Source organism: Carassius auratus, chromosome 37 (assembly GCF_003368295.1).
Source record: "Carassius auratus strain Wakin chromosome 37, ASM336829v1, whole genome shotgun sequence".
Lineage (NCBI taxonomy): Eukaryota > Metazoa > Chordata > Actinopteri > Cypriniformes > Cyprinidae > Carassius > Carassius auratus.
This window is the reverse complement of record NC_039279.1, coordinates 13,961,864-13,989,741: the sequence shown is the minus strand read 5'-3', so window position 1 is coordinate 13,989,741 and position 27,878 is coordinate 13,961,864. Positions and strand designations below refer to the sequence as shown.

General features: G+C 35.2%; 1 protein-coding gene and 1 pseudogene across 2 annotated transcripts; one reads left to right on the top strand and one right to left on the bottom strand.

The window, feature by feature from the left end:
* Nucleotides 1–1,619: 1,619 nt before the first annotated feature.
* LOC113056552 (parathyroid hormone/parathyroid hormone-related peptide receptor-like) lies at nt 1,620–16,280 on the bottom strand. 2 transcript variants are annotated; one of them, XM_026223323.1, is made up of 14 exons: nt 16,156–16,280; nt 15,708–15,949; nt 11,849–11,954; nt 11,322–11,432; nt 9,616–9,737; nt 8,823–8,917; nt 7,556–7,709; nt 7,296–7,449; nt 7,095–7,155; nt 5,673–5,739; nt 5,383–5,477; nt 5,155–5,296; nt 4,021–4,062; nt 1,896–2,333 (listed from the first exon to the last, which is right to left on the bottom strand). In XM_026223323.1, the coding sequence occupies exons 2-14, from the start codon at nt 15,771–15,773 to the stop codon at nt 1,896–1,898; spliced, it is 1,653 nt and encodes a 550-aa protein (XP_026079108.1). In that variant the 5' UTR covers nt 15,774–15,949; nt 16,156–16,280. The 2 variants fall into 2 exon arrangements, with proteins under 2 accessions (XP_026079109.1, XP_026079108.1); XM_026223324.1 differs by lacking the exon at nt 16,156–16,280 and having other exon boundaries at nt 1,620–2,333; nt 15,708–15,773.
* Nucleotides 16,281–20,648: 4,368 nt separating this feature from the next.
* LOC113056506 (translational activator of cytochrome c oxidase 1-like) lies at nt 20,649–26,954 on the top strand (annotated as a pseudogene).
* Nucleotides 26,955–27,878: the final 924 nt, after the last annotated feature.

Below are 27,878 nucleotides of genomic sequence, written 5' to 3'. Positions count from 1 at the left end.
AGAATACTTTTATTTTGTTGCACTGTGAAATGTAAAAATGAAAAGATGTCAGTAATTGTTCACTGGATCTGTATTGCAGAATCATAAAAGAAAAAAATATAACAAACAATGCAGGGAAGACAAGTTTGTTGCTAGCACATTTGTATGTGAAGCAGGCCGAGACTGTCTGCGTCCTGGGCTAGGTTTAGACCTGAAGCTCTGCTGTGAAATGCCTGACTGCAGTGAGAGGGCATCTAGGGCAGAGCGCTGAAAGAATGTGAAATATATAGTTTTAGAGCAGAAGAAAGACTATGAGGGAAAGAACGGATCCATAATGGAAAGACAAAATGTTTGTTTTGAACTGGGATAGAAGTAAAAAATGTCTGCCAATCAAACACAAAACACATGCGTTCTTTCACATCCATTATTAAAAAACAGATTTTAAAACATTTTAGTAAAACTATTATATCCACCGTGGACATTATTTTGTCACTGATTTGAATGTAAGTGCTGGTTTCCTTGTGTCCTGGTGAAACCGTTTACTGTGTTTATCATTAAGATTATAATGAATGCCATTAATGAAGTACATATTCCAGTGACATAAACATTTAATAAATAATTAAAATAAGTATTACACCTATTACAGGTTTTTAATGCTGTATATTATTTTGAAATTATTAATGAACATTAAAATATTTAAAACAATAAAAGAGGCAACTAAGCATTCATTTTTACAGTTCATTTGTGCAAGTTTATCAGTTTATCATGCAGTTTTCTATCTAGTGACCTAATTACCTGACTTACTAAAGGTTGCATGTTCAGACCCACATAATAACACAGGATCTTAAAAGAAATGCTTAAATGATCCATTGTGCCCCTTTAAGTTATGTACAAACATTTCAACTAATCTAAGTAATTCATTATCAGGAGGAGAAAAATCCAGTAAAAACCAGTGACATTTACATCTTCATATTGTATGCACAGTATGCATGACAGACAAATATATTTGCTTGACTTTTTAGCTTCAGACATCATAATCACAATATTAAAAATTCAACATTTCCTCAAGAAAAATGAGTGGTGCTTGTGCTTTTAGAAACTCACCGCCATAATGTTAGTGTGCTGGGGTTGGTTGCTGCAGGGTTTTCTAAAATGTTTCTATGGTGTGCAAGGTGGTTTCTAGAATGTTGTTAGATTTTATTTTATATATATTTATTTATGACTTTAGTAGACGCTTTTATCCAAAGCAACTTAGGAGGCAATTCAGGCTAACATTGTGTTCCCTGGGAATCAAACCCACAACCTTTTGCACTGCTAACACAATGCTCTACCACTGAGCCATAGGAACACTGGATGGTTGCTTTTTTGGTTGCATTTTTGTTGCATAATGTACCATAAATTAATTTAGATTAATTTCTCATTTTCTTTTTTAAAAATTAATAAATAGATTAAAGCAATATCAAAGTTACAGTGAGTGTATGGCCATGGAATGACACCAGTTTTTGGATGATTTAATTGTATGTATAGCTATTTTATTTTATAATTATACATTAATTCTTCTGTTCAACTCTATTATTTGAGCTGCAAATTTGTTTACAAAATGTTTACAGTCTTTTTATTTTTAATTTTTTTCAGGGTCTTTGAGTTTTATGGTGTTCCATTGTCATGGCAACAACGTTGTCAAACCGAATACAATTTTTACACAAAAACAGGTTAGTAAGTGATTTTTCACACTAGATTCATGTTAACATTGTTTACATCATGTGACTTGACTTTTAAGAAATGAGAATTGAGTTGAAATTCATACCTGTGAAAACCACTATGCCACAAGTGCTGTCGACTGAGCTTAACTTGTATTAATATAGACTATCTAATACTGACGGCTTCTGCACTGCTAATGTTCAGCCAGAAGACCGTCAAAGTATTGTTTCCAGTTCTTTCAAAGACATGGAACCAGATTGTTCATCATCTGCTACAAAACATGGCTCAAAATCGTGCTCACTTTCCTCTGCATTCCTGCTGGTCTGCTTGCATGGAGACTTTTTCCCATCATTCATCCTCAGAGCCGGTTCATGCTGCCGCACTGTAAAAAACACAGTCTCTGTGTCATGAGGTGCATACCCAGGTAAGTTTCCTGAATGGTGGAGTCGTGATTGTCCTTTGGCCCCCATGGTCCCCAGATGCAGGCCTTTAGTGCCGCTGACACTGAGGCACACACTCTGTGTGGTGGTGTGTGACATCATGCCTCCATAATAGCCACTTCCACATCCCGCACTGCTGTTGACACGCGCCTTCTGCTTCAGGTCCAATGCAAGACTGCGTCTCAGCCATGCCTTCTTAACCTCTGCCTGCACCTGTTCATCGTGGAGAGATATAAAAAGAAAAAGAGAGACAGAGAAACAAACACAAATTTAAAGGTGATGTAAATGGTTTCTTCTGTGTAAAAATACAATCTCCTATTGCAGCTTGTGTCCCAAATGAAAAGCACTTATATTATGTACTATCTAGTGTATGAAGGTGATTCCGTCATGCAGCATTGGCGTCTCGTAGCCCCTCCCCCTCCCTTATGTGATTACCAATACAGCAAAAATATATATTTTAAAATATGCTTAAAGCTCAATGGAATATATTATTGAAATTGAAAATACATTTGTTGTAACCTTCGTTTCCCAAAATATATTTCAATGTATACAATATATTTATTTCAGGGGCAAGAAAATTAATTTCCAGTCTTACAGTATAGCCTACATTTAGGCTAAATGTAGACTGAGTGCACATCAGTGTATCAACTGTGTATTTGAAGTGCATCCTTTTTTGGAGATCTTCAGTGTGAACTCACTACTCGCACTATTTTTGCTACAAAATTGCATAGTGCATGTACATAAACTGAGATCCACCTATCAACCTCCATTTTATTTAAGAACGGATGTGGCTATTTGTAACTTGAATGTGCGAGGTGTTGTCAGCTTCCATCTGTCCAAAACAGCTTGTAATGCTGCTTGATATTGGAAACTGGTATTTTTTTTTTTATTGTTTAAATGTGGTACATGCATTACTGTAATTATAAACACACTGAATTGTAGCACAAATTGTATACTGTTTTCAGCGCTTTTTATTCTCCTTGTCATTTTATCTATTGTGGTGGCTAATGAATCAGAAGCCTTGCACACTAAATTAAAATAGCTTCTTTCGGTATAAGTAATAAGGTGGGTAGTTCAACCAGAAATGTCAGTCCAAACTGTGTGAAAGAATTTTTCAACCATAGTCAGAAGGACAAAAACTCAGAATGAAGGTTTGAGTAAAAGATGACAGAATTTAAAGGGACAGTTCACATAAAATGTAAAATTCTGTCATTAAATACTCATACTCAATGTCATTCCAAACATGTAAGACCTTTGTTTATCTTCAGAACACAAATTAAGATAAAGACAACAATGGAACTGTTGAATAAATTATTATTTTTTTCTTTGCACACAAAAAGTATTCTCGTAGCTTCATTAAATTAAGGTTTAACCACTGATGTCACATGAATATTTTATCATGTTCTTACTACCTTTCTGGGCCTTGAACATGGTAGTTCCCTTGCTGTCTATGGAGGGTCAGAAAGCTCTCGGATTACATCAAAAATATCTTAATTTGTGTTCTGAAGATCTTACGGGTTTGGAACGACATTAGGGTGAGTGATTGATGAAATATTCATTTTTTTGGCAAACTATGCCTTTACATTTTAAGTGAGCCGTGCATTTGAATATGCAGAGACAAATAAGACAAATTTAAACATTGTGTAGGTGGATTTTAGCAAAATACTTTGGAGCTTTTAAAACATTGTACTGTTGGCTTGAGTCAAAATAGCAACAGTAGCTAAAGCCATTATTCTTACAATGAAATCACTTTAAAAAACTGCACTCTGCACTTTTAACATGCACTTTTCAGTAGACACGAAAGCTTGTCGAATTGTTCAAGTTCACACCGATTAGAGCAACACTAGGTAAATACAGTAAGCACAAACACATATATTAATCTAAAGTGTCAAACACTCACCTCCCCATTGCAAAAGCAGTAAATAAACGCCACAAAGAAACCCTGTAAAAATGAAAATTTGTCATCAAGGAAAAGCACACACTTTTCAGGGCAACAACTATGTATGATGCTTCCTAATCAAGGTTGCATGAACATTTCCAGAGACAAGTTCTTTGTATGGTGAAAGCTGTATCTGTTAATATTATTTAACTGACCTGAGTTAGCATGAACTATAGTAACAAATAATATTAGTATTTAATCTCAAACTAATCTTAATCTAAAAAAATATTATACTATGTACTTAATATTTAACTAATCTAAAAAAACAAAAAACAGTAACATAATAAATACTGTAACAAATGTGTTGTTTACTGATGTTAAAGCTGCGGTAGGGAACTTTTGACGCTCTAGCGGTTAATAAACAGAACTGCTTGCGTCTTGCGGAAGAACATCGTAGCCGGAACTACTTCTCTCTGTTTATGTCTATGAAGAATCACAAAGGTACTGGGTTACTCCGCCGCGGTACCCTCGAAGCAATCTAAAATAGTCAGAATATAAACACTTATTATAGGTGCACCCTAGTGATTCAGGACAAGCCAAAAACACGGTTTGGAAAATGGATTCATGGTGTACTCGCTTATTATATAAATTTTTCTACATTTTGAACACAAACAAAGTTACGGACCGCAGCTCTGATTGGTTATTTTTTACCGGGAGCGCATGACTTTCTGCAAATGGTAATAGGACCACTGGGAGGAGCCAGAGGAGCTTGATTTTTACACAGATTTTCTGTCTCATATTCTACTGTCAGGACATAATGACAGGTTTAACAAATATGTAAAAAATATATTTTTTTTTTCAAAAGTTTTCTACAGCACCTTTAACTTATGGGACCTTAAAGTGTTAGGCTACCCTGTCATCTCAAATCATAAATTCTCATTGAAAATTCTCATAATTCTGTTTGTCTTGTCACTGTAAGTGTAAATCATTGTCACTGTGAACAAAAACTGTTCTATTTTAAGCAATTGAATCCCAGGGTAGTTTCCTTCATATGCAATTTATTGCAGATTATAGATTTAAAACGACCTTTAAAATTACCCCTGCTGGCTGGATCTGATTTTATAACTTTTATTTATTTTTCTAAATGGAATATACCTGTGAAGAGTTGAAGAACATCTCATAATGCATCTGAATCTGCCACAGCAGACCTGTTATATCCGTGTATGGAAGAGCCATAAACAGCATGTAATGAACTCCAAACAGCGGCATCAGCACCAGGGTTGACTTCAGCAGCTTCCTATACAGGCCACAGCAAACAAACCACTGCAAATCACATGTGTGTTTATGTTTGTGTCTCCCTGTGTGTGTGTGGTAATTTATAACCTGTACTGCTGTCTAGGGTCCAGTTTTCCTGTGTTTGTTTCCCACAATTTAGAGGCCAAAACCCGGATGATATTAAGGAAGAGGAAAAAGTTTACCTATATAAGTAAAACACACCAAAAGTAAGTAATTTTTCAGGTGGGTAATTACTGACAGGAAATGTTTAGTATTGGTAAAATATGGATAATGTATTTAGCATTTTATAAAGTACAGATTTTTGTTACTGCATATGGCATACTGAATTTAAATATTTTAATTATTATTATCATTTATTTGAGAGAAAATAATCTTACAACAATGGCAGCCAGGATTGGTACTTGATAGATCCATTTCAGATTGCCTGCACTTATATCCCAGCACCTAGATATGAAGAAATCCAAACTTCAGTGCTTTAGGAAGTATTCACAATCAGTTATAGTTTTCACTAAATAAAAAAAAATCACCCCTGTATTATTCACACCTCTTTTTGGCAATGGTAAATTATTTTACTCCTCTAAAGTGACACAGTATAAAACTAAAAAACCAGAGCAAATCACCAACTGTTTTTCAGCAAACTCAGTGGTCTTTTGGAAAATCTAATCCTGACCAAATGTTAGCGTCTGTGATAGTGGATATTTTAGTATGACAGTGTTTCTCCTTATGTGTTTTTTGACCAAACTTAGCTACCGTCTGTACATTAATCTTCCATTTTCTTCTGTATCCAACAAATTTGTAATAATATAATAATATTCTGGTAGCATTTATTAACCTTTGTCGATGTTAGTTTATAAACATGTTCATATTAGTTCACAGTGCATTAACTAATGTTAACAGATACAATTTGTAATTTTAATAACGTATTAAACATCAACTAAGATTAATAAATGTTGTATAAGTGTTGTTCATGTAGTTAACTATTTTAACAAATGAAACCTTATAGTAAAGGGTTACCAAAATTCATAACTCGATCACAAGTGTATGGTAAAATTGTAATAAAAAATTAAATAAAAAAAACACTCAGGCTTATTTGGGTTTAGATGGTGAAAATTACTGGACAACCATCATTTAATCTTGCTTAAACAATGTAGGCCCTACTAACAAACAAAATAATGGAGAAACACTATGTAGTGGAATATAAAGCTGCGTATCATCCATCCCATACCTTTGCCATGCTATCCTGGACTACATTTCCCATAATCCATTGCCTGGACTCATCATGTCTGATTGTTTTCACCTGTTGCTCATTAGTCTTGCATGTGTCATAGCTGCAGCTATACCACGTGTCTACAACGGATACAACAGCTAAATTCTGTCTACACTGGACGCCACAAAGCGACTGCTGCAAATCATTTGAATTTTGTGTCAGTACATCATAAATAAAATGAGGCAGCAGTTTACTGTAAGGGGATTTGTCGTGTCACGGTACACCAGTGTAGACAGCATCACAGACTATGATTTGTTTGTCCTCATGCCTGTTTTGACTACGATTGTGGATTATTCCTCTAATAAACTTGTAACAGTTTTGTGACAGGTTCAGCCAGTGACTATTTTTAGGAAGGCCGACAATAAGTTTTGCCTGGAATTTGCTTTAAAGCTATGTGTCAAAACCTAAACCTTTTGGAAGAAAAATTTGTGGTCTGATGGGAGGTGTTAACTTTTTGAGGTTTAACAGAAACCTTTGAATGTAGGCGCTGAATGCATCTGTGCCACATGTTTGTAGATGTGTGTAAACCTACTGTGTGTCTGCCAGAGACACCCGGGCACTGACCCATATGGATACAAACACTGCGGGTATTCCTATGAAAGAGGAAGCAAGAGAGTCTGAAACACGACGTTAAAGGAAAATATTTACATTTATTTCACCCTCAAGGATATAATGGATTGCTTAACACATATTACTTTCAAATGCTAACTTCAAATTAAAAGTGACAACTCACCCCAGCCTATGATTGTTAAAGCCCACAGACAGTTTTTGTCAGACAGGAAGGCCATGAAGATCAGACTATGCAAATACAGACCCTCCACCAGGATCCAATAATGATTGGTTGCCAAGAGATACAGGAAGAGGGTCACAGCAACCTTGCAGCCCACCTGATAGCACACCGAGCAATAAAACTAATGTTGGACTCTGCAGACAAGTTGTGTTATTTATGTACAGTATTTATGTATTCATGTGCAAATGTGTTTTTGTGAGAACCATGTAGGGTCTCTGTCCAATGGTCCCATCTTCTAGTTTGCCCTCTTCTGTGACAGTATAAAGAACGGCGTCTTTCACAAATATACTTATTGCTCGGCATATGAATGATGTGAAGAGGTGGATGTGGATGTAGTTACGGGTGCAATGGAGACGTCTAGAAAAAAAAGAAATACAGACAAAATAATAACATTGACTTCAAAGTAGTTGTGGAAAATGATTAATTTCATTGTCTCATAGGTCACAAGACAACGCAGATGTAGTTCATCTGGACTGAATTCATGTACCACACACATATATTAAACATACTTTTTTATATGTTGTGAAGTCAAATGTGAGATTTCGGACACAACTATCACTTGTGAAAAAGAAGATAGCATACTTTTTAGTACATACTTTAAAAAAAGCACTTACAATGAAAATGATATGCTTTAAAAGAATATAACTAAGTGCGAACTGAATACAATGCTTTATGAGAAATTTAAGTAAATATTTATATGTAATTTTACAATTACTTGTTACTAGTTAAGTAGTATTATTATTAATTACTAGTGTGAACTAAATGTGATATTCTGGCTTTGCATGGGTAAATTATAAAAAGCCTGGCAAAACTATTCCCTACTCTATTCCTCAGCGTGTCTTATCATCAGATCATAGAAAAGATATCTCAATCAGTGTAAGTTTGTGTCTATACACATGGTAATGTATGTAGATACTATTTTTCAGACTATAAGTCGCACCTGAGTATAAATCGCATTAGTCCAAATATACATCATGATGAGGAAAAAAACATATATAAGTCGCACTGGACTATAAGTCGCAGTTATTTAGAACCAAGAGAAAATATTACAGTCTACTGCCGTGAGAGGGCGCTCTATGTGTTCAGTGTAGACTACAGGAGCACTGAGCAGCATAGAGCGCCCTCTCGTGGCTGGAGACGGTAATGTTTTATATTGGTTCATTTCTCTTGGTTCATTTCTCTCGGTTCATGTCAAATTAATTTTGATAAATAAGTCGCACCAGACTATAAGTCGCAGGATCAGCCAAACTTTGAAAAAAAGTGCGACTTATAGTCCGGAAAATAAGGTATGCATTAAGAGACACTCATCAACATGAATCAGCTACAGATTGAGTGGACATGGAAACATACAGCATCTTGCTGTATTAGATTTGATTTTTTTTATTGTTTACTGTCCTGTATATAATCAGTGCCACTCTTATACTTTTAAAAATTATATTTGTCTTGTCGAAATGCTAATTTTGTACTTACTTGAAATAGCATAGGATAAAGACAGCCACCAGTAATGAAGCCAGTGATATAGAGTATCCAATAGTGTACATGAGGTAAAGTCGCTCAAAGACCTCCTAAAAAACAGCAAAATAGTACACTTATTTTTATAGAATTACGCACTTGTTAATGTACATTTTAGTCCATGGCAAAAAATACTATGGATGCCCGTTTCCGCCACTAAATAAAAAATAAAACAAGATAATTGTGACATTAATTAATTTAATTATTTTAATGCAATTAAATTGCAAGTTATAAATTCTGAATTGCGAGTTATAAAGTCAGAATTGTGTGATATTAGGTCGCAATTGCGAGGAAAAAGTCTGAATTGTGAGATAAAAAGTCACAATTACCTTGTTTTCTTTCTTATTCAGTGGTGGAAACGGGTTTCCATAAAAATACTCTTCATCTCCAAATTAAAAACTTTTTCTGTGTTGCTACAGTATGTAGATGTTTGGTTGCTATTGGTGGCTGCTTACTGACCCATGTAAAAAGAGTCCATATCAAATCTTCTATGATATATTTGTCTAAAGAAATGGTTCAATTTAATCAGAATTTTGAATATTGATTTTTTTTTTACCATTTTGTTCAAACCATCTACCAAGTGATGACTTGACTCTGCCAATGAGTTACATTCTGAAATGTATTACTTTCAATTAGAGAGTTGTTTAAATCAATAAACTAAGTTTAAATCACTAAATATGAGCAATAGCAACAACAATACATGCCATACATTAGATTATAGCTGCCTACGAGTTATGAAATTTGTACACACCTCCTGATTGCTGTGGTTAGTGTGCAGGTAGGTGGTGCATTCTGTGTAGTTGGCCCATGTCCGGTTTATAGTGGACACCTGCTCCCAGTCGCCTGATGTGTCACAGTGGCGATATGCGTAACCTACAGTACAATGCAAAACCGAAATGCTTAATACTTAAGTAAATAGATAGATACCCCCCAAAAAAGTACCTGCTTCTGAGGACATTTCTACAGCTATTTTGTGCACTGTTTAAAGATGAATTACCTTCACAAAAAAGAAGTGTGCTTCTAGTGTTTTAATAAAAAAAAGTGAGTAAACTTTCAGTCTAGTTTGTTTGAAATCTGGAATTTGAGGGTGCAAAAAAATCAAAATACAGAGAAAATCGCCTTTAAAGTTTTCCATATGAAGTTCTTAGCAAAGTATATTACTAATCAAAAATGACGTTTTGATATCTGTACAGTAGGAAATTTACAAAATATCTTCATGGAACATGATCTTTACATAATGATTGTTGGCATTAAAAAAAAAATGTTGCGACATAAATGTATTTGGCGATACAGGTTGATACATACTGTAGATTGGCGATTGCTATAAATATACCCCTGTGACTTAAGACTGTTTCTGTGGTCCAGGGTCACATTTATACTTAACAAATATATACTTAAAGGGACAGTTCACCTTCTGTTGCCTATCCTATTGACTTCCATAGTATGGAGAGAGAAAAAAACTATGCTTGCTGTGCTCTCACTGTGACAGAAAAACACATCTAGAAAAGAGATGTGCCTAGTAGTGTTTAATTTTATTATACAAGACTCGAACAGTTGAATACCAATATCCCTTTTCCTCTTGACGGTCCCCAAGGGAAATTAAGTTGTTGTTGTTGTTGTTGTTTTGTTTGTTTTTTGTCAAGGCAGTGCTCATAACGAGTGATTACTCTTTCACCGTGGATGAAGTATAGGAAGACTTTGATTGCAATTCGTCACCCACAGACTCACACCCTCAACACTCTCTCAGCTCAGCCTAGATGCTTGGATTCCCTGGCTCCACCTCGGCCCTCCAAGCCTAAGCTCTCCACTCCATTGGCTCTACAGGGTTCCTCTTCATCTGGCTCCCTCTCTCCCACCGACTCCACCTTGGTCTTTAACTTCAGCTCCATTCCAGTCTCATGATCATGTTCCACCGACCACCATGGGCCTTCAGACCAGCAGTTTCATCCTGGGTCTTTGTCTCCTTGGCTCCACCTGACCCCGGCTCCACCTTGGTCGATCAATTCTCTGTTCCCCCTTGATTCACAGCCAAGGATTTCACCCTGGCCTCCCCCCATCGACTCCACTGTGGGCTCTTCCTCCACTGGCTCCTCAAGGGTCTCTTCCTCTGCCAGTCCCTCAATTTTTTTCAAGAATGTGTAAATGTCATGTTTTGTTTACTTAAAAGTATGAACTAAAATAAACTAAAATGCAGGGCCAAGAAGTAATGAAACTGTATACTACTAGAACATTGATTTTAGTGTCCTTACTTCATAAATTGTGCTTTACTAACGTGAAATGGATTTGAAATACTTCTTTTCTGTAAGGGAGTGTAGTTTTTCAGGGTTAAAAAGACTTTTTGCCTTCCCAGATTAATATCCAGGGTAGAGTAAGTACTGTAAGGCATTTATAGGTTAATTATGTTAATTAAATATACTTCAGATTTAATTGTATTTAGTTCAGGGGGGTTTAGGCTACCTTTGTGGTTGAAGTCATAGATGTACTCAGGACACAGAACTGCAACCATCTGATCAGGCTTTCCCATGGGCCAGCAAATGATCCCATCCCATTCAGGAACACAGTGATCCTCTGAAAATACACACACATATCATGTTTTACCAAAAGTATAACATGGAATACATCTCTGCAGTCAACAAAATGGTGACAAGTCAAATTAATCTCCTCATATTGTAACCCAATATATATAGTCCTGTATATATTCTCAAAACCCAACAGCAGTGGATTCATATTCATCACACAGTTAGACAATACTGTATCCCACTATAAAGTGACTCACCACTACAAGTAACAATGGGAACTGAGCTTAGATCAATGTTCCTTATCTTAAAATCTTCATATAAACAGGGCTACAGTCTAATTTGCAATCCTGCTTTCTTCAGGAAATTGGATCTGTGGGGTTAGGAAGATACAATCTTTTGATAGGTCTCTCACCAAAGCAAACTTGTGAGTAAGTGCACATATCAAGCAGAAATACATTCTAATACCTCTGACCACATCTAACTGTGCACGGATGCTTCTCTCACACCTCGCCCGTGCATCAATCAGAAGAAAGATCTGTTCATCTCTGGTGATGACATCATCAGAATCAATCTGTAGTAAGAGCAGCACAGAAAGAGAAAACATTACTCTCTCCCTTTCACATTTTTCACTTTACATAATTCCAAACCAAATCATGATGAATACCAATCGCAGAATATCATCAACATATTTTGAGTCTGAGAGATTTGTTGTGGGGTTTCATTGTACATTCTACGTGGTAGACAAAATGATATTTCTAAAAATAACTGTATATGCATTTAAAAAAGCACATTTAACTATTGAATGTGCCTTTGTGGATTTAATAAAAAATTATGAAATAAAAGGCCACTTAAGTGTTTTAATGACTTAACACACTTTAATGCATTTTTACAAAATTCACTTTAATGTGGATATTAAAAGTTTTGCTTTAAAACACATTTTAAATAGGTTTTAAAAAATAATTTGTAAAGCTTTAAAGAAGCACACTTATTTTGATATGAAAAATAACACACTAAAGTAAGTATAAATAAAAAAAAAGAGCAAATAGTACATAAACATGTTGAAAAAAAGTAGCTTGGCCATTTCATCTGCACATGTGGGAATGCAAAAGAATAACAACAAGCCCCCTTAGTTTCTATGTATATAAGTGTTGATTTATCATTTTCTACAATCTCAGCTGAAATCATTGACATATCATCCATCTATCACCACATCTAGCACAGCTTCTTTTAGGCTGATGTGCTGTCTCTCAGTGTTGTGAAATATTTGCACAGTCCTGTGGTATGTGGCGAGCTCTCTTCAACCTCCAGGATGAGAGAGCATATCCAACCTCACACACCCCACACCCATGGGCATCCCTCACCGCCGTCCCATATGAGCCCTGATCTCGACTAAACACAGAAGCATTTGTGCCCTAAATACATTCACTGGCAATTAGAAATAGAAAGAAAGAAAGAAAGAAAGAAAGGTGTTCCAAACAAGATAAGAACAGAATGAACATATAAAAAAATTGTGATCTTAACAAACTCCTGTGTAATTGTAACAAACTTTAAATAATTTAGCTTGTTGAGAACAAATGTCAAAGTGATTAAACCTATGATTTCATATTAAAATATAAGACCTTAACTGAATCTTGAGACCAGAATACCACAGAGACTTGACAATTAGCACTTTTGATCTGAATTTATGAACGACCTCCTAACAACCACCCTGAACACCCAAACATGTAGCTCTATGATAAATTACTTATATCATAATATATCATCTTTTTCGTTGTTGTTTCATGTTACTAATAATGAACTTACACTCTAAAAAATGCTGGGTTGTTTCAACCCAACTTTGGGTAAAATATGGACTAACCCAGCTGTAGGGTTACATTTTGTAATTCAATTTTTACCCCAAAAGTTGGGTTAGTCCATATTTGACCCAAAGTTGAGTTGAAACAACCCAGCATGATATATTATGATAAAAGCAATTTATCATAGAGCTACATGTTTGGGTGTTCAGGGTGGTTGTTTGGTGAGAAATCAAATGTTTTTTAGAGTGTATCATCATTTTATGTATGCATGTATATACAGTATGTATTTATTTATTTGTGTGTGCTTGTGTGTGTGTGTGTGTGCCTACTTATCCATACTTTGGGGACAAATTTGTATCCAAAAGTGAGTTAAACCTGACAAAATGTCCAAAAACCCCATGTCCTCATTTGTAAAACTGCAGAAAGTTTTCTGTAAGGGTTAGGTATAGGGTTGGTGTAGGGAAATATAATATACAGTCTGTATAGTATAAAAACCATTACGCCTATGGAATTTCCCCATTTCGATAGCTAAGTAAACGTGTGTGTGTGTGTGTGTGTGTGTGTGTGTGTGTGTGTGTGTGTGTGTGTGTGTGTGTGTGTGTGTGTGTGTGTGTGTGTGTGTGTGTGTGTAAAAGCACTACAAAATGTATATTGCCCTTTCTCTTAAACTGTACTACACTCAAAATTTCTAATTACAAATGCAATGCTAAAATGCTTTACAATTTCATGCATAGACAAACACAACATTAATCACAGCATCATCATTACAGTTCACATTAGTCCTTAAGAGAGCAAGTGAAATTACATGTGAAATCATTTCACTAAAACTGCAAAAAGTCAATTAACCAACTGTTACATTTGATTAGTGTTTTTTTACCCCAGAAAAACATAGACATTAATGAACCACACTCTCACACAATCTATATCTCCATTGATTTGTAATAATTGGTTTGTGTGACTGCCCAGTGTTAAAACATTTGTACGGATGTCATCTGATAGACATAAGTGAAGGTTTATTTCATTAGACATTTAATTCATGTTTGGAGAGGGTTATTCTATTTCAGTGGTCGAGAAGTAAACTTTTGAACTTGCACAATAATCTAAAAACACCTGAATAAGTCTAAAGATAATTTCATTTCAAGATGTTCAAACACCTGTTTTCTCCAGTCAAAGTGCAATTAGTGGCATGGCAGTGCTCTTGATCAATAGTGCTTCTTTGGGTCATGTTAATTCCCTTTCTAAATTGTCTGTTGATCGAGTGTTCATCTCTCACTGACAGCCTCATTTTCTGCTTCATTGAACATGTGCATGCATTAGCCAGTAATTCTTTCTGAGACTGACAGGACAAACAAAGAGATACACTTTCATTTCCTCAATAGCAAGAAATATAGGACATGCACAGCCCTGAAAAAAAAAAAACTTAAAAGAAGTGAGCTCCCACATTTGTAGCTTGCTGATACCACTTTAAGCAAAAGACTAATATACTTTTTTTGTGTGTAATAAAGGGTAATTTTCCCTTCCTAGTGATTTCTCTTTTCAATTTCCGTTTCAAGTGATTTCTTGTTTGGGGAATCACACTTCTCATGGACCAATCAAACCAAACAAATCTACTTGTGTAGCCGATGAGACATTGATTCAACTAGACAATTGGGAAAGCTGATCAACAGAAGATGACCACATGTGGTCATCAATGACCCTGCATTTTGAATTGGATTTAAAGCTGGATTTAAAGTAAAATCCATTTACATTTTAGTCACATTAGAGAAGATTAAGAACACTACAGATATCTCCAAAAGATCATGCACAGTCATTCATAACATTTGTCTATATATATTTTTTGTATTCATTTAGTTTGATCTAATAGTTTAGTTAAGTGTTTGCATATTCACATATAGTATATTTGCACTTAATTTGGTCTCATTCTTTATCCAAACCAATTTTATTAGTTTCACATACTGATGTACTTAAAGTAGTTTTTAGGCAATTCTCTGAATCAAAATTTGTAACTATTGATAGAGACAAGAAAGAATAAAAAGAAAGAATTAAAAATAACAGATTGTCTAAACCAAACAAGTAGTTCATATATTCAGGTACTGATCTATAATTCTGGCGAGGAGGGATAGCAGAAGACAACGGTATACAAAACTTGTGAAAAAGAAGTAGACTTTTGCATAGATTTAAAAAGTAATTATAAATAATTATAACATAAATTCTCTATTTCATAAGAATGGACTTAAGTGCGAACTGTGTGTCAGAGAGTTTTTGACCCACTTAAGTAAAATTGTAGATGCAATAGTTAAAGTGTACTGCCAAATGTACTTGCACACATTAAACCCAAATGTGTTTTAATGTCATTTCTATTAGCACATTTTTAATCTTGAAATTGCAATTTAGTACAATGGAAATGTATTAACTGGCACATCAGATAAGTGAAGTACACATGCACATACACTTGAGTGCATTCTTTTTCACAAGGTAAAGTCTAGACAAATTTGTGCAAACTGGAATGTCAGCAGTGAAATACTCACCAGAGCTCTGGCGTTCATCAGCACACAGCTCAACACAAAGACCACAGAGACCTCCACTGACACCATGCTTAACCCAAGATCTCTGACCTTTTCCAGAACTTCAGCTCACCGGAGAGCTCCTGTTTCTCTTCAGGACATGGCGGTTTAACTGAAGTCCAGAGAAATGAAGTTTGTGGCCATTAATGCTTTGTTGTGTTAAAGCTGATGTTATTCGGATGCTGTTGTGTCCATCAATGATTCATCTGTTTGAGAATGATCGATAGTTTGTTTTAGTTGAGGTTAATTTATGGAATACCTGGATACACTTATATTTACATTTGTAGACAAATAATAAAAAAAGTAAAATTCACTTCCTTATAATCTTTTTTAAAGTAAAATAATAATAATAATAATAATAATAATAATAATAATAATAAATACTGAAAGATGACAGTTGAGTATTCTTTACCCATCATAGACGACACTCTTTCATTGCTCAGATTCTTGGTCTCTTATCCTTGATTGAAGATGAATTTGGAGATCTGTTAAAGAGAGTCTGTCATTGTAGAGATGTGATCTGTATGTGAGCATGCGTGTTGTGAGAGTGTTCAGAGGTAAGCAGTCTGGTGGTCATCGCTGGCCCCTTGGCTTTTGGGCTCCACCACTGTTTATTATGTGGGATGGGCATGAAGAATGTTAACCCTTCATTGTCATGAGAAGACAAAGCCCTGACTTTCTAAGCCCATTCATGCACACATTACAAACATTATTAACTTTTATCACTGAGATTTACATTTACATTTACATTTAGTCATTTAGCGGACATTTTATCCAAAGCGACTTACAAATAAGGACAATGGAAGGAATCGAACACAACAAAAGAGCAATAATATACAAGTGATATAACAAGTCTCAGTTAGCTTAAACGTAGTACACATAGCAAGGGCTTTTAAATTATATAATAAATAAAAAGAAAGCAAGCTAGTATTAGAGGTCTTTTTTTAACAGAGATGCTATTATAGTTTGATTATATTATATTATATTATATTATATTATATTATATTATATTATATTATATTATATTATATTATATTATATTATATTATATTATATTATATTATATTTTGTTTATAGTTTTTCATGTTCTTTATACATTTTAATATATATATATATATATTGGGCATTAATACAATTTTTTGAATCTAGATTAATCTCACTGTGATCTAGAAATTAATCTAGATTAAAATAGCTCATTCGAATTCTTCCGAAGGCTTTCAGAATGTGTGTGTTAGCCAAATAAAATTTACAAACAGTAAATCTTTGAGAAGGGGTTATCAAGCTAGGTGGTGCATTAGAAAAGGGGCTCATCTCTTGTTTCCAAAATGCATCACAAAGTGCTTGAAAAAGCTGTAAACTAATTCCACATTGCACAAGGTGCAAACAACCTTACGCCTGCTTCACACATACTCCGTCTGCAGTGCGTATGCGTTGCATATTTTTTTACTCACCCATGTTAACGGATTCCAGCATTCACACGTTTGCGGTCTGTCAGTGTATTCCTGTTTGAAATTGTTTCATTTGTATGTTCGTTTATTTTTATTTATTTGTGCTATTTACACACTGTTTAAGTTTTTGTCAAGTTTGTAGGTGTCAAGGTACATAAACCAAATAATTAAATGTAAAATAGCACTGGATATTCTTCAATGTAAAAATGAAATATACAATCAAACCTACATTTATTCAGACACCTTCAACATTTCTTACATTATTACAGTTTTGCTATATATATCAACAATTATATCTGGTGTCTGAATAATTTTTGGTTTGACTGTTAAAACTACAAAGTAATTCATTCAAGAGCAGTGAGTGATTTTCATTTTCATTTTCTTGGATTAACATTACAGCAGCCAGTAGCTAAATTAGGCGCGGTCACTTTAAGAGACGATGTACGCATCCAATATAATACACATCTCATTTTTTCCCCAACTGTTTACTTTCACTTAAGAAATAACTGGCAGGTTCAGGTGCAGGAGCTCCCAACCCAGCTTTGAGAATAGATTAACGGCGATATTTCTTTTTATCGCCCGATAAGAGTCTCAAGTTAACGCAGCACGTTAATGCCGATAACGGCCCACCACTAATATATATATATATATATATATATTCTTAATTTACAATTTTTACAGAATTCACAATTTGTAATTAAGTAGTAAATTACAAATATAAAATATAATAAAATTATACAACTGTGCTAATATATGTTGTGCTAATATAATGTACAGGTCCTTCTCAAAAAAATTGCATATTGTGATAAAAGTTCATTATTTTCCATAATGTAATGATAAAAATTAAACTTTCATATATTTTAGATTCTTTGCACAACAACTGAAATATTTCAGGTCTTTTATTGTTTTAATACTGATGATTTTGGCATACAGCTCATGAAAACCCAAAATTCCTATCTCCAAAAATTATCATATTACCTCCGACCAATAAAAGAAAAGTGTTTTTAATACAAAAAAGTCAACCTTCAAATGATTATGTTCAGTTATGCACTCAATACTTGGTCGGGAATCCTTTTGCAGAAATGACTGCTTCAATGCGGCGTGGCATGGAGGCAATCAGCCTGTGGCACTGCTGAGGTATTATGGAGGCCCAGGATGCTTCGATAGCGGCCTTAAGCTCATCCAGAGTGTTAGGTCTTGCGTTACTCAACTTTCTTTTCACAATATCCCACAGATTCTCTATGGGGTTCAGGTCAGGAGAGTTGGCAGGCCAATTGAGCACAGTACCATGGTCAGTAAACCATTTACCAGTGGTTTTGGCACTGTGAGCAGGTGCCAGGTCGTGCTGAAAAACGAAATCTTCATCTCCATAAAGCTTTTCAGCAGATGGAAGCATGAAGTGCTCCAAAATCTCCTGATAGCTAGCTGCATTGACCCTGCCCTTGATAAAACACAGTGGACCAACACCAGCAGCTGACATGGCACCCCAGACCATCACTGACTGTGGGTACTTGACACTGGACTTCAGGCATTTTGGCATTTCCTTCTCCCCAGTCTTCCTCCAGACTCTGGCAACTTGATTTCCGAATGACATGCAAAATTTGCTTTCATCCGAAAAAAGTACTTTGGACCACTGAGCAACAGTCCAGTGCTGCTTCTCTGTAGCCCATTTCCTGCACACACCTGTGCACGGTGGCTCTGGATGTTTCTACTCCAGACTCAGTCCACTGCTTCCGCAGGTCCCCCAAGGTCTGGAATCGGTCCTTCTCAACAATATTCCTGAGGGGCCGGTCACCTCTTCTCGTTGTGCAGCGTTTTTTGCCACACTTTTTCCTTCCCACAGACTTCCCACTGAGGTGCCTTGATACAGCACTCTGGGAACAGCCTATTCATTCAGAAATTTCTTTCTGTGTCTTACCCTCTCGTTTGAGGGTGTCAGTGATGGCCTTCTGGACAGCAGTCAGGTCGGCACAGGGGCGTCGCACCCGTGGGGGATGTGGGTGTTTTAACACCCACACTTTTCCAGGTGAGAGGGTTCAACACCCGCACGTTTTCTGCAGTTTTTCCGTAGTTTCGCACAAACGCCTTACTACAGTCGCTCCTCCATTTCTCTGGCCGCTCTGTGTCTGCGCTAGCTGCGGCTGCCTCCGCCCCCCTCCCTCTCAAACATGATACCGGCTTTGAGTGTGACCGGCTGATGATTGGCTGTTCTGCCTTAAGTCCTGCCTCTCTTGGGGTGTTATCGGTCAGCTTGTGCTGAGGAGGCGTGAACTTATGATTATGGTTATTTACATCTCCCTTTTCCAGTACTTTGAATGAGTGTTTATGCTTTCGAGGTTTTTAAATAAGCTTGATATGTGTTTGGGAAGATGTTCTGTTATCATTTTGTTGACATGTCGAGTGTTTTCGGTATTATATTTCGTTTTTTAGACTAATGCTAATTGCTATTATTGGGATATTGTCCAGCAGCAAGTTAAATTCGGTTATGTAACGTTATGTGGCATGCAATGTATAACATAACTGTGATGAAGAAGGCAGGGAACTGACGAGGAGGGGGGACAAACTGCCATTGTTAAGCAGTGTATTCATGGGTTCATTGCCAGTGCAACTGATTTTGAGCAAAAGTCGCTCAGCCTGCAGCGAGAGAGAGATTTCCTCAAGATTTTTTATTTGCTCATTTTCTTTCTCTATTCTCTTCATCTCTGTTGCCTCCAAATCCTCACTCTCTCTTGGCCCCTCTCCTCCCGACTAACAACTTTATCATAAGATGTCCGACTTGACAGTTTCTCTGATTTCAGCCAGTCAATGGAATGAATGAAACGAGTTGACACGCATATTAGCCTGTAGTACATAAAAGAAGAACAGTGCGTTGAAGACAGCTTCTGTCTTCTACGTTTCCATCGAAAACTAATAAATTATATAATTATTTATTATAATTATTTTATATTTAAAATAAAAGCGATTACAAAGGAAATGTTTACTGTTCATGTTTTTTTATTGTATGGAAAAATCCCATTTTAAAAAGAAACAGACCTCCATTACATTTGTGCGCGCACCACACTTTGGGAATCCCTGAACTAAACGATCATGAAGTCGCTGAAGAATATACTGCTTTAGATATTCCTAAATTATAAGAAGAGAAAGATGCATTTCAATGTACAGACTATATATTTACAAATTAAACAACGTTTCTAATTATCTGATGTTGTTTATCATGATCGAACTACATTGCTTCAACGTAGTGGATGACTAGGCTACATGTTTTAAAATGTATTACTTTAAGAAAGTACACACTGACCTAACAGACATCAATTTATAAAACAAGATAATTTAGAATTATAATTTCACAACTCTCAAAATGTTACTTTTGTCTTTACAGGTCTTTCTTTTTACTATCCTGATTGTAGTTTAATTTATAATTACTGTAACTGTCTTTATTGAATGTGTAAAAGATAAAATGTGCGGATTCGTAGTAAATGACGATTTGTACATTCAGACACTCGTACATTTTAAACATTCAAAGGTTTTTATGCACAGTTGTAAATCTACAAATTGGTGTTTTGCATTTGTGAAATGTATTTTATAAATATATAATTTTGTTTTGCGCATGTAAATTGCTTTTTGTGAATATATTTTTTTTTCACGTACGTGAATTTTTTTTTGTGTGTACGTGAATTAGGTGTCATGCATGTGAAATTGTCTATGCATGTGTGAATCGTGTTTTTTTGCGTGAATTATATTTGAGACTAATCTGCTTCCATACGCATTTGTTTGGTGAGGGAAGAACATTGTTAGGAGACATGGTTCTGAGGGCTTTCAGACTGACAGTGAGAGTGTCTGCAGCGGTCCATTTGCTACAGCAGCGCGGTAAAGTTAGTAAATAGTGCCATAGTAAATGCCTTGTGGGCAAACTGACAGAAAATATTTAACGAATATGTCGCTAGAGACAATATCCCCCTTACTGTATGTACAGTACACACAAACTATGTACTGTAAATACAGTAAGAAAGGAATTTCACCTGTAGTAAGTCAGTCGTGTAACTACAAATGTACTACAACCTTTGAACCAAGAAAAAACCCTTTTGGTGATTAACAGTAACGTTAATTGTTATTTAAGAATAATTATGTACTGGATGTACAGTAAAAGAGGAATTTGCTAAATTTCACCTGTAGTAAGTCAGCATTATAAATACAAACGTACTAGAGTCTTTGGAACATGAAAAAAATATTTTAAGAATAATTATGTACAGTAAGGGTGATATTATCAAACTTTCACCTGTAGTAAGTCAGTCTGGCCACTAGAAATTTTCTACAAATATGGAACATTAAAAAAAACTTTTTGATTAAATACAGTAATTGTTTTCTAACAATAATTATGTACTGTATGTACAGTAAAAAAAAAACATTTTGGTCAATTACAGTAATTGTTTTCAAAGATTAATTATGTACTTTATGTACAGTAGGGTGATATTGTCAAACTTTCACCTGTAGTAAGTCAGTCTGGCAACTAGGAATGTACTACAACCTATGGAACATAAAAAAACTCTTTGATGAAATACAGTAATTGTTTTCTAACAATAATTATGTACTATATGTACAGTAAGGGAGATATTGGCAAAATTTCACCTGTAGTAAGTCAGTCGAGTAACTACAAATGTCCTACAACCTTTGGAACATAAAAATGTGTGTTTACTGCACATACAGTAAAGGGAATATTTTCTTTAGCGACATATTTTTTAAATATTTTCAGTCAGTTTGCCCATAAAAGGCATTTACTACGGCATTGTAAACATAATTTGTATTCATTATTTGACTTCGTTTTGTACTGAGAGGTAAATTTGCAGACGGTCCCTAAAGCAGCCTAGCCAAATATCTAGCGAATCTCAAACTCAAAACTGACTTTACCGCGCTTCACAAGCAGCACTGCGCTGCAGCCCTGAACTCTGGGCAGGACACAACAAATGGTCCAAAGTCAAGGACATTAAAATACCCAAAGATGCTGCTCGATCCCGGATGATTGCCAAAGTACACCATGATGATCAGGATTGCAGTGAGATGTGAATGCATGAGATTTGGCAGGCACTAAACAACAAGCAACCTATGTACCATGGTCAAATCATGGTATTCTTCAAATTACCTTGGGGTAACTGTTACCAATTAAAAGAACAAAGTATTTACATGTGATGCATCTGATACCATCATTGTACTCATCATTCACCCTGAGCTTTTTTTTTAAAGGGAGGACCCAATCCAGAATTGAATGTTGCTTTGGCACAACTTCTTGAGCAGTGTCGAAGCAAAAATCTGCCAAAAGCCATCATAGAAGGAGTTCTAAAAGGAGCCGTAAGACAGATTTTACAGTGCTAAATAGTCTATCTGCTGCTTTTTTTTTTACACATAAAAATTGTAAAGCCTATATGCACAGACACACAGACGCACATACAAATACATACAGGGGTTAGAAAATGAAACTCAAATGCTAATATAGTGTCGGAGGTTTTACAACTATAACTCCGCAGTCTTGGGACAAATCTTTACTGATTTCACATTCCATCAGTGAGAGCAGATTGAAATGTATTAGACGTGAGTATGTGTACAGATATATATATATATATATATATATATATATATATATATATATATATATATATATATATATATATATATATTTGTATATACTGTATATATATATATATATATATATATATATATATATATATATATATATATATATATATTTGTGTATATATATATATATATATATATATATATATAGGGTGCCTTGCGAAATTATTCATATCCCCTCGTCAGAGTAGAAGGAAAGCTCAACACAGAAATAGCCTTAATGAAAATGTAGACAGATTATATAGAAACTGTGCCCAAGGCTCACCTTCCAACAGGACTAGACAATGTAAGAGTGGCTTATGGACTAGTCTGTGAATGCCCATGGGCTTGAACCCAAACATTTATAGAGAAACTTGAAAATGTCTGTCGTACACCATTCAACATGACGGAGCATGAGAGGTGAAGAGGTTATGAGAAGAATGTCAGATAATTGGCAAATGCAGATGTGCAAAGATTGTCACATCATATACAAAAAGACTGGAGGCTGTAAAGGTGCTTCAACTAAGTAACTTTCAACTTCAACTGAGTTTAAGTAGACTAGTAATGCAATATTAGTTGTTTTTTTTTCTTTTTAATACATTTACAAAAAAGCTTTGTCATTATGATCTATGGAGTGTATAGATTTAAAAAAAAGTATTTTAAAGAAGTTTAACTTCATTGCAGCAACATAAAAATAAAAGAAGAATACTTTCAAAAGGCACTGAATATATATGTTTTTAAATTTAAATGAAATGTCATCATTCACTCACCTGCATACGTATTTATTTTCCATGCAACAATTATTTGCTGTGTCCTTCATGTCTGTCAGCTCCATAAATGACTTATGCTCACATAAGATTCTATAAGAATATCGTAAATGTAGTCCACACACTGAGATATCGAGTGTGTCTTTTTAACACACACACACATCATGTAACTTCAGAAGACTTTTAAAGGCATATTAGTTCTTTTAATTCCTTAAATATTTTTTGAGGGATTTATATTTTCATTTTATTTTCGAAGCTTGACAAGGTGTGATCAAAACCCAGTAACCCAGTAAAACCCAGTACAAAATGCTTCAATATTCTGCTAATTGTGCTTTGATGAGATATTAGTATTAATAATAGCACTTTTTTTTTTCAATGTGTAATAGAAGTCAAAGCCAGGAGTCCGTTATCTAGGAGTTAACAGGACCGGGTGGATGCACATTCCTCATTGAGGTTTTGACTGACAACAACACAAGGTCCCATCAAGACATCAAGCATATCTTAATGAAACATTAGTACTGATTTGTTCTCAAGATCAAAATCGAGATGTTAGTAGTTAGGCACAACTGCTTGTACTGCTTTTCTCTGTTTGTCCACAGTGGAGCGCTGTGTGAAGGAGCACCGCAGAACTTTGACAAGAGAGGTGTTGTGACCGCATCAAGAGATGGGCTCTCCTCTGAGAAAGCTCTCGAGCTGGCCATTGAGGCAGGAGATGGAGGATGAGGAGGAGCGACCCATACTACAGGTCTGAGCACTCTTTCATAGCAGGAGTGACTAATATTTAGAATTGAAGTATTTAATTCTGCCTTTCAGTTTATAAGTGTGAATTTCAATCGACTTGGCAAACATGCTCCGAAAGAATGTAATTTAAATGGAAGATGATTTGGCTGAAATATAGGATGGTTTAATAAGGTATATCTGCCTGGTCAGGTGAAAAACAAGTTCAATACTGTCTAAATAATTAACAGCCAACAAATCAAGATTTTATATTTAATGTAAAGTGTCACAAAATATCCATCACAATCATTTCAGATGACTTTATAAAAATACATATTTTGATTATATTAAGCCATAACCATACTGATTGATTAAAATATTTTCAAATTTGTACAATATAACTGATAAACTGTTATTATTTAAAAAAGCACTGGCAGTCAAGGTTTGGAGTAAGTTTTTTGAATGTTTTTGAAAGACGTGTCTTATGCTCATCAAGGCTGCTGTGAAAATTATTACAATTTAAAATAATTGTTTTGTATTTTAATATATTTGAAAATGTAATTTACTCCTGTAACGGAAAAGTTGAATTTCAGCATCATTACATCATTGTCACATGATCTTTCAGAAATCATTGTAATATGCAGATTTGGTGATCAACAGACAAGATTATTATGTTTTTTTATTATGTTTTTTTATTATGTTTTTTTTTTGAGTCTTTTCAAAACCATGAAAACATCTTAATATACTTTATTCTACAATTCTATATTTTTCTGTCCATTTAATTTTATTCAGCTTTAAATAAGTGATCTGAATGAGGCACGCTGTTCCTATTAGGCTTGCTGCAGTAGTCTGTGTTATTTTGTTACCCAGAGTTCTGCCATACACCGAATGCATTACTTGCCCACCGCGGTACTGTAGTTTTCCATTTGGTTCGGCTGGATGCTTCAGTTGTGAACTGAAAGTGCCTGCTCTGCTCCATACAGCGCGTGCTGCAGAGCGGCAGCACAGCAGGAGTCATGCTGTCTTAACGCGCTATATTGGATTAATTGTAAATACCAGTTTTCTAATCTGAAATTGGATTTGAATGGTCTCTCAAGTCGTATTTACTTCTGGGAAACTTGGAGATAAAAGTGCGTTTACAACATATTGTAATTACCGTGATTACGAAATACCAACTTGTAAGTATAGCTGCAAGCAACGATTACCAGGCTTCAAGCACTTTAAAACATTTAAGCACATAAGGAAGACATTGTGTATTATTCAACAAGCCTATAACCAGCTAATTCAATGGCTGGAAAATCTTTATTTCCTCCAAATTTCTCAAAGACCTTTAGGGTCAAACAGGCCCACTGAATTTCATTCCGAGTGCCATCTACGTTAACCTTGTCTAATAAGTGCTCAAATTTCATTGGCCAATATCGGCTTTTAGTTTTTTGAGGTATACAAATGGCCTTACAGTCACTTGCAGCACTTTGGAGAGAGACACAGCATACCAATTTTCATGTTGATTGGACAAATATTTGCTTAGTTATAGTTACAGTTTTTTTTCTACTTTTTAAGTGCTACCAAGTGGCCAAGCTCTGCCATTTTTTCTTACGTATGGTAAGTGTTCTGAGTTTGGCAAAAGATATAGCATTCCATTCTGTTCTGCCATTTTAATAAAAGTGGCCCTGCCCCTTTCAATCATTGACGTTTACTCTCTAGAGAAAACCTAGGACTAGTTTGCAATTGTAGGTTTTCCAAAAATCCAAAATACCCGAATTATTAAATTAAGCTGGGGTAATGATTTAATTTTCTGAGAGCTGCTACAAATATGATTAGGCGCTATTTTGACAGTGAAATAGTTCCAAGTCCAAGGGTGTGAACAGCACCAAGTAGAACATCACTTATTGTCATCTCAAAAAAACAATAATTACGATATAATGTGAATACAGCATAATTCTGATACATGTGTTTCCAAGTTGGGTGGGCCATAAACTTCAAACATGATGAAGGGGCAATGATTGCTGATGATTTCTGTTTTCATTTTGAAAGGTTGTATTTGCGTTTTACTTGAAGTTAAGCTACAGAGGCTTTATTTATTTTTTATTTAATGACATAATTCCACAGTGTTTGCTAAACTTTCTGTAATGAATTATAGATGCAGTGGTTTTTGTCACAGGTTTATATACGGGTATGAAAATTTCCACACTGTCACATCCCTAGTTCCTATGAATTAGAATTACTGTGTTCTTTTCACCAATTTTTAAAGGACTGTGTAGAAATTTACTTGTTAAATCTATTTGTGTAAAATTTTTCTTTAAGAAATTGTCTCAGTTGTTAACCCTTCTTTCCCCTTCAGTTTATCTGTGACATTGCGTCCATGAAGGCTATGCTCGAGTCTAGAAGGTCTGGGGGTTCATACGCTGTCAGCCGGTCTGGAGATTGTTTCTCATACCCCCTCTCTCTTGACTCAGACTCAGCTAGAGACCGCGTCCACCCTGCTGGATGCTCTCAATGACTGCCCTGATGTGGTCCAGGTGTGGGATAACATCCATGCTCAGACCTAGAGCTCACAATTCATGTCAAGCTGACAAGTGGAACAAGATAGAAGAACTACTCAATGATCTACATGCCTTAACTGGAAGAAATGGACCTGTTTGGCCAAATTTTATTAGACTTTATTTGGATTTTTTTGTGGGATGGTAAATGCTTGATTGACCTTGTTGATATATCTTAGCATGGCAATAAAAAAGATATGTAAGTCAGATGTGGATATTATTGAATTGTGTTATATATTCTGAATATTGTGATCTTTTTAATAATATTATATTAGAAAGTGAAAGTGACGTGACATTCAGCCAAGTATGGTGACCCATACTCAGAATTTGTGCTCTGCATTTAACCCATCCGAAGTGTGTGTGTGTGTGTGTGTGTGTCGCACGGTGTAAAAATGACAGAAAAAAAAAAAAACTGTGGGGGCAAAATGTTCAGTAAGAATTATTTCACATAATTCAACTGCCATATTAAAGTTTTGTGTATTTGATGAGGTTAGAAAAACTAAATCCAGTGCTCCCTATCTAGAAATATATAAAACAGAAGAATATTACAAACCAGCTGTATTTTAATTATACTGCATTCAGATCATGCTGTAAAGATCGTATTTACAAACTGAATGCACATGAACAGCACAATGTTGTTTTACTGGGAAACTCAGAAAAGTCCAGAGTTGGGATAATACAGGGAGCATCTGTATCGATGTCAAATATGTTTAAATGAAGGAAATGATTATTATTTTTATTGATAATAAAAGTAACTAAGTTACAACAGTATTGCATAATTACAATAGAATATACTGTTCACACTTTAGTTTGAGGATCAGTTCTCAGTATTAATAACTATTAACCATGACTTTTATCTCATTAAACTCTTATTTTGTGGTTTTAACCAATTAATGGTTAATAAGTTAGTTACATTTAGGTACTGTATGTGGTATGATTAAGCGAACTTAAATATGGTCATGCAGTAAATTAATTCCTCCATCTATTTAGATTATCAGACTTTGTTTCAAAGTTAATGCCTTAGTTTGGGCTGATTATTCGACAGACGTCATTATCAGA

Excerpts from the sequence above, each read along its gene's own strand:
- LOC113056552 (XM_026223323.1), bottom strand. The coding sequence starts at position 15,773 with ATGGTGTCAGTGGAGGTCTCTGTGGTCTTTGTGTTGAGCTGTGTGCTG. Across the intron at positions 11,433-11,848 it reads ACAGTTAGATGTGGTCAGAG|AGGATCACTGTGTTCCTGAA; the intron begins GTATTAGAATGT and ends GTGTATTTTCAG. Across the intron at positions 7,710-8,822 it reads TTTATCCTATGCTATTTCAA|ACGTCTCCATTGCACCCGTA; the intron begins GTAAGTACAAAA and ends TTTTTTTTCTAG.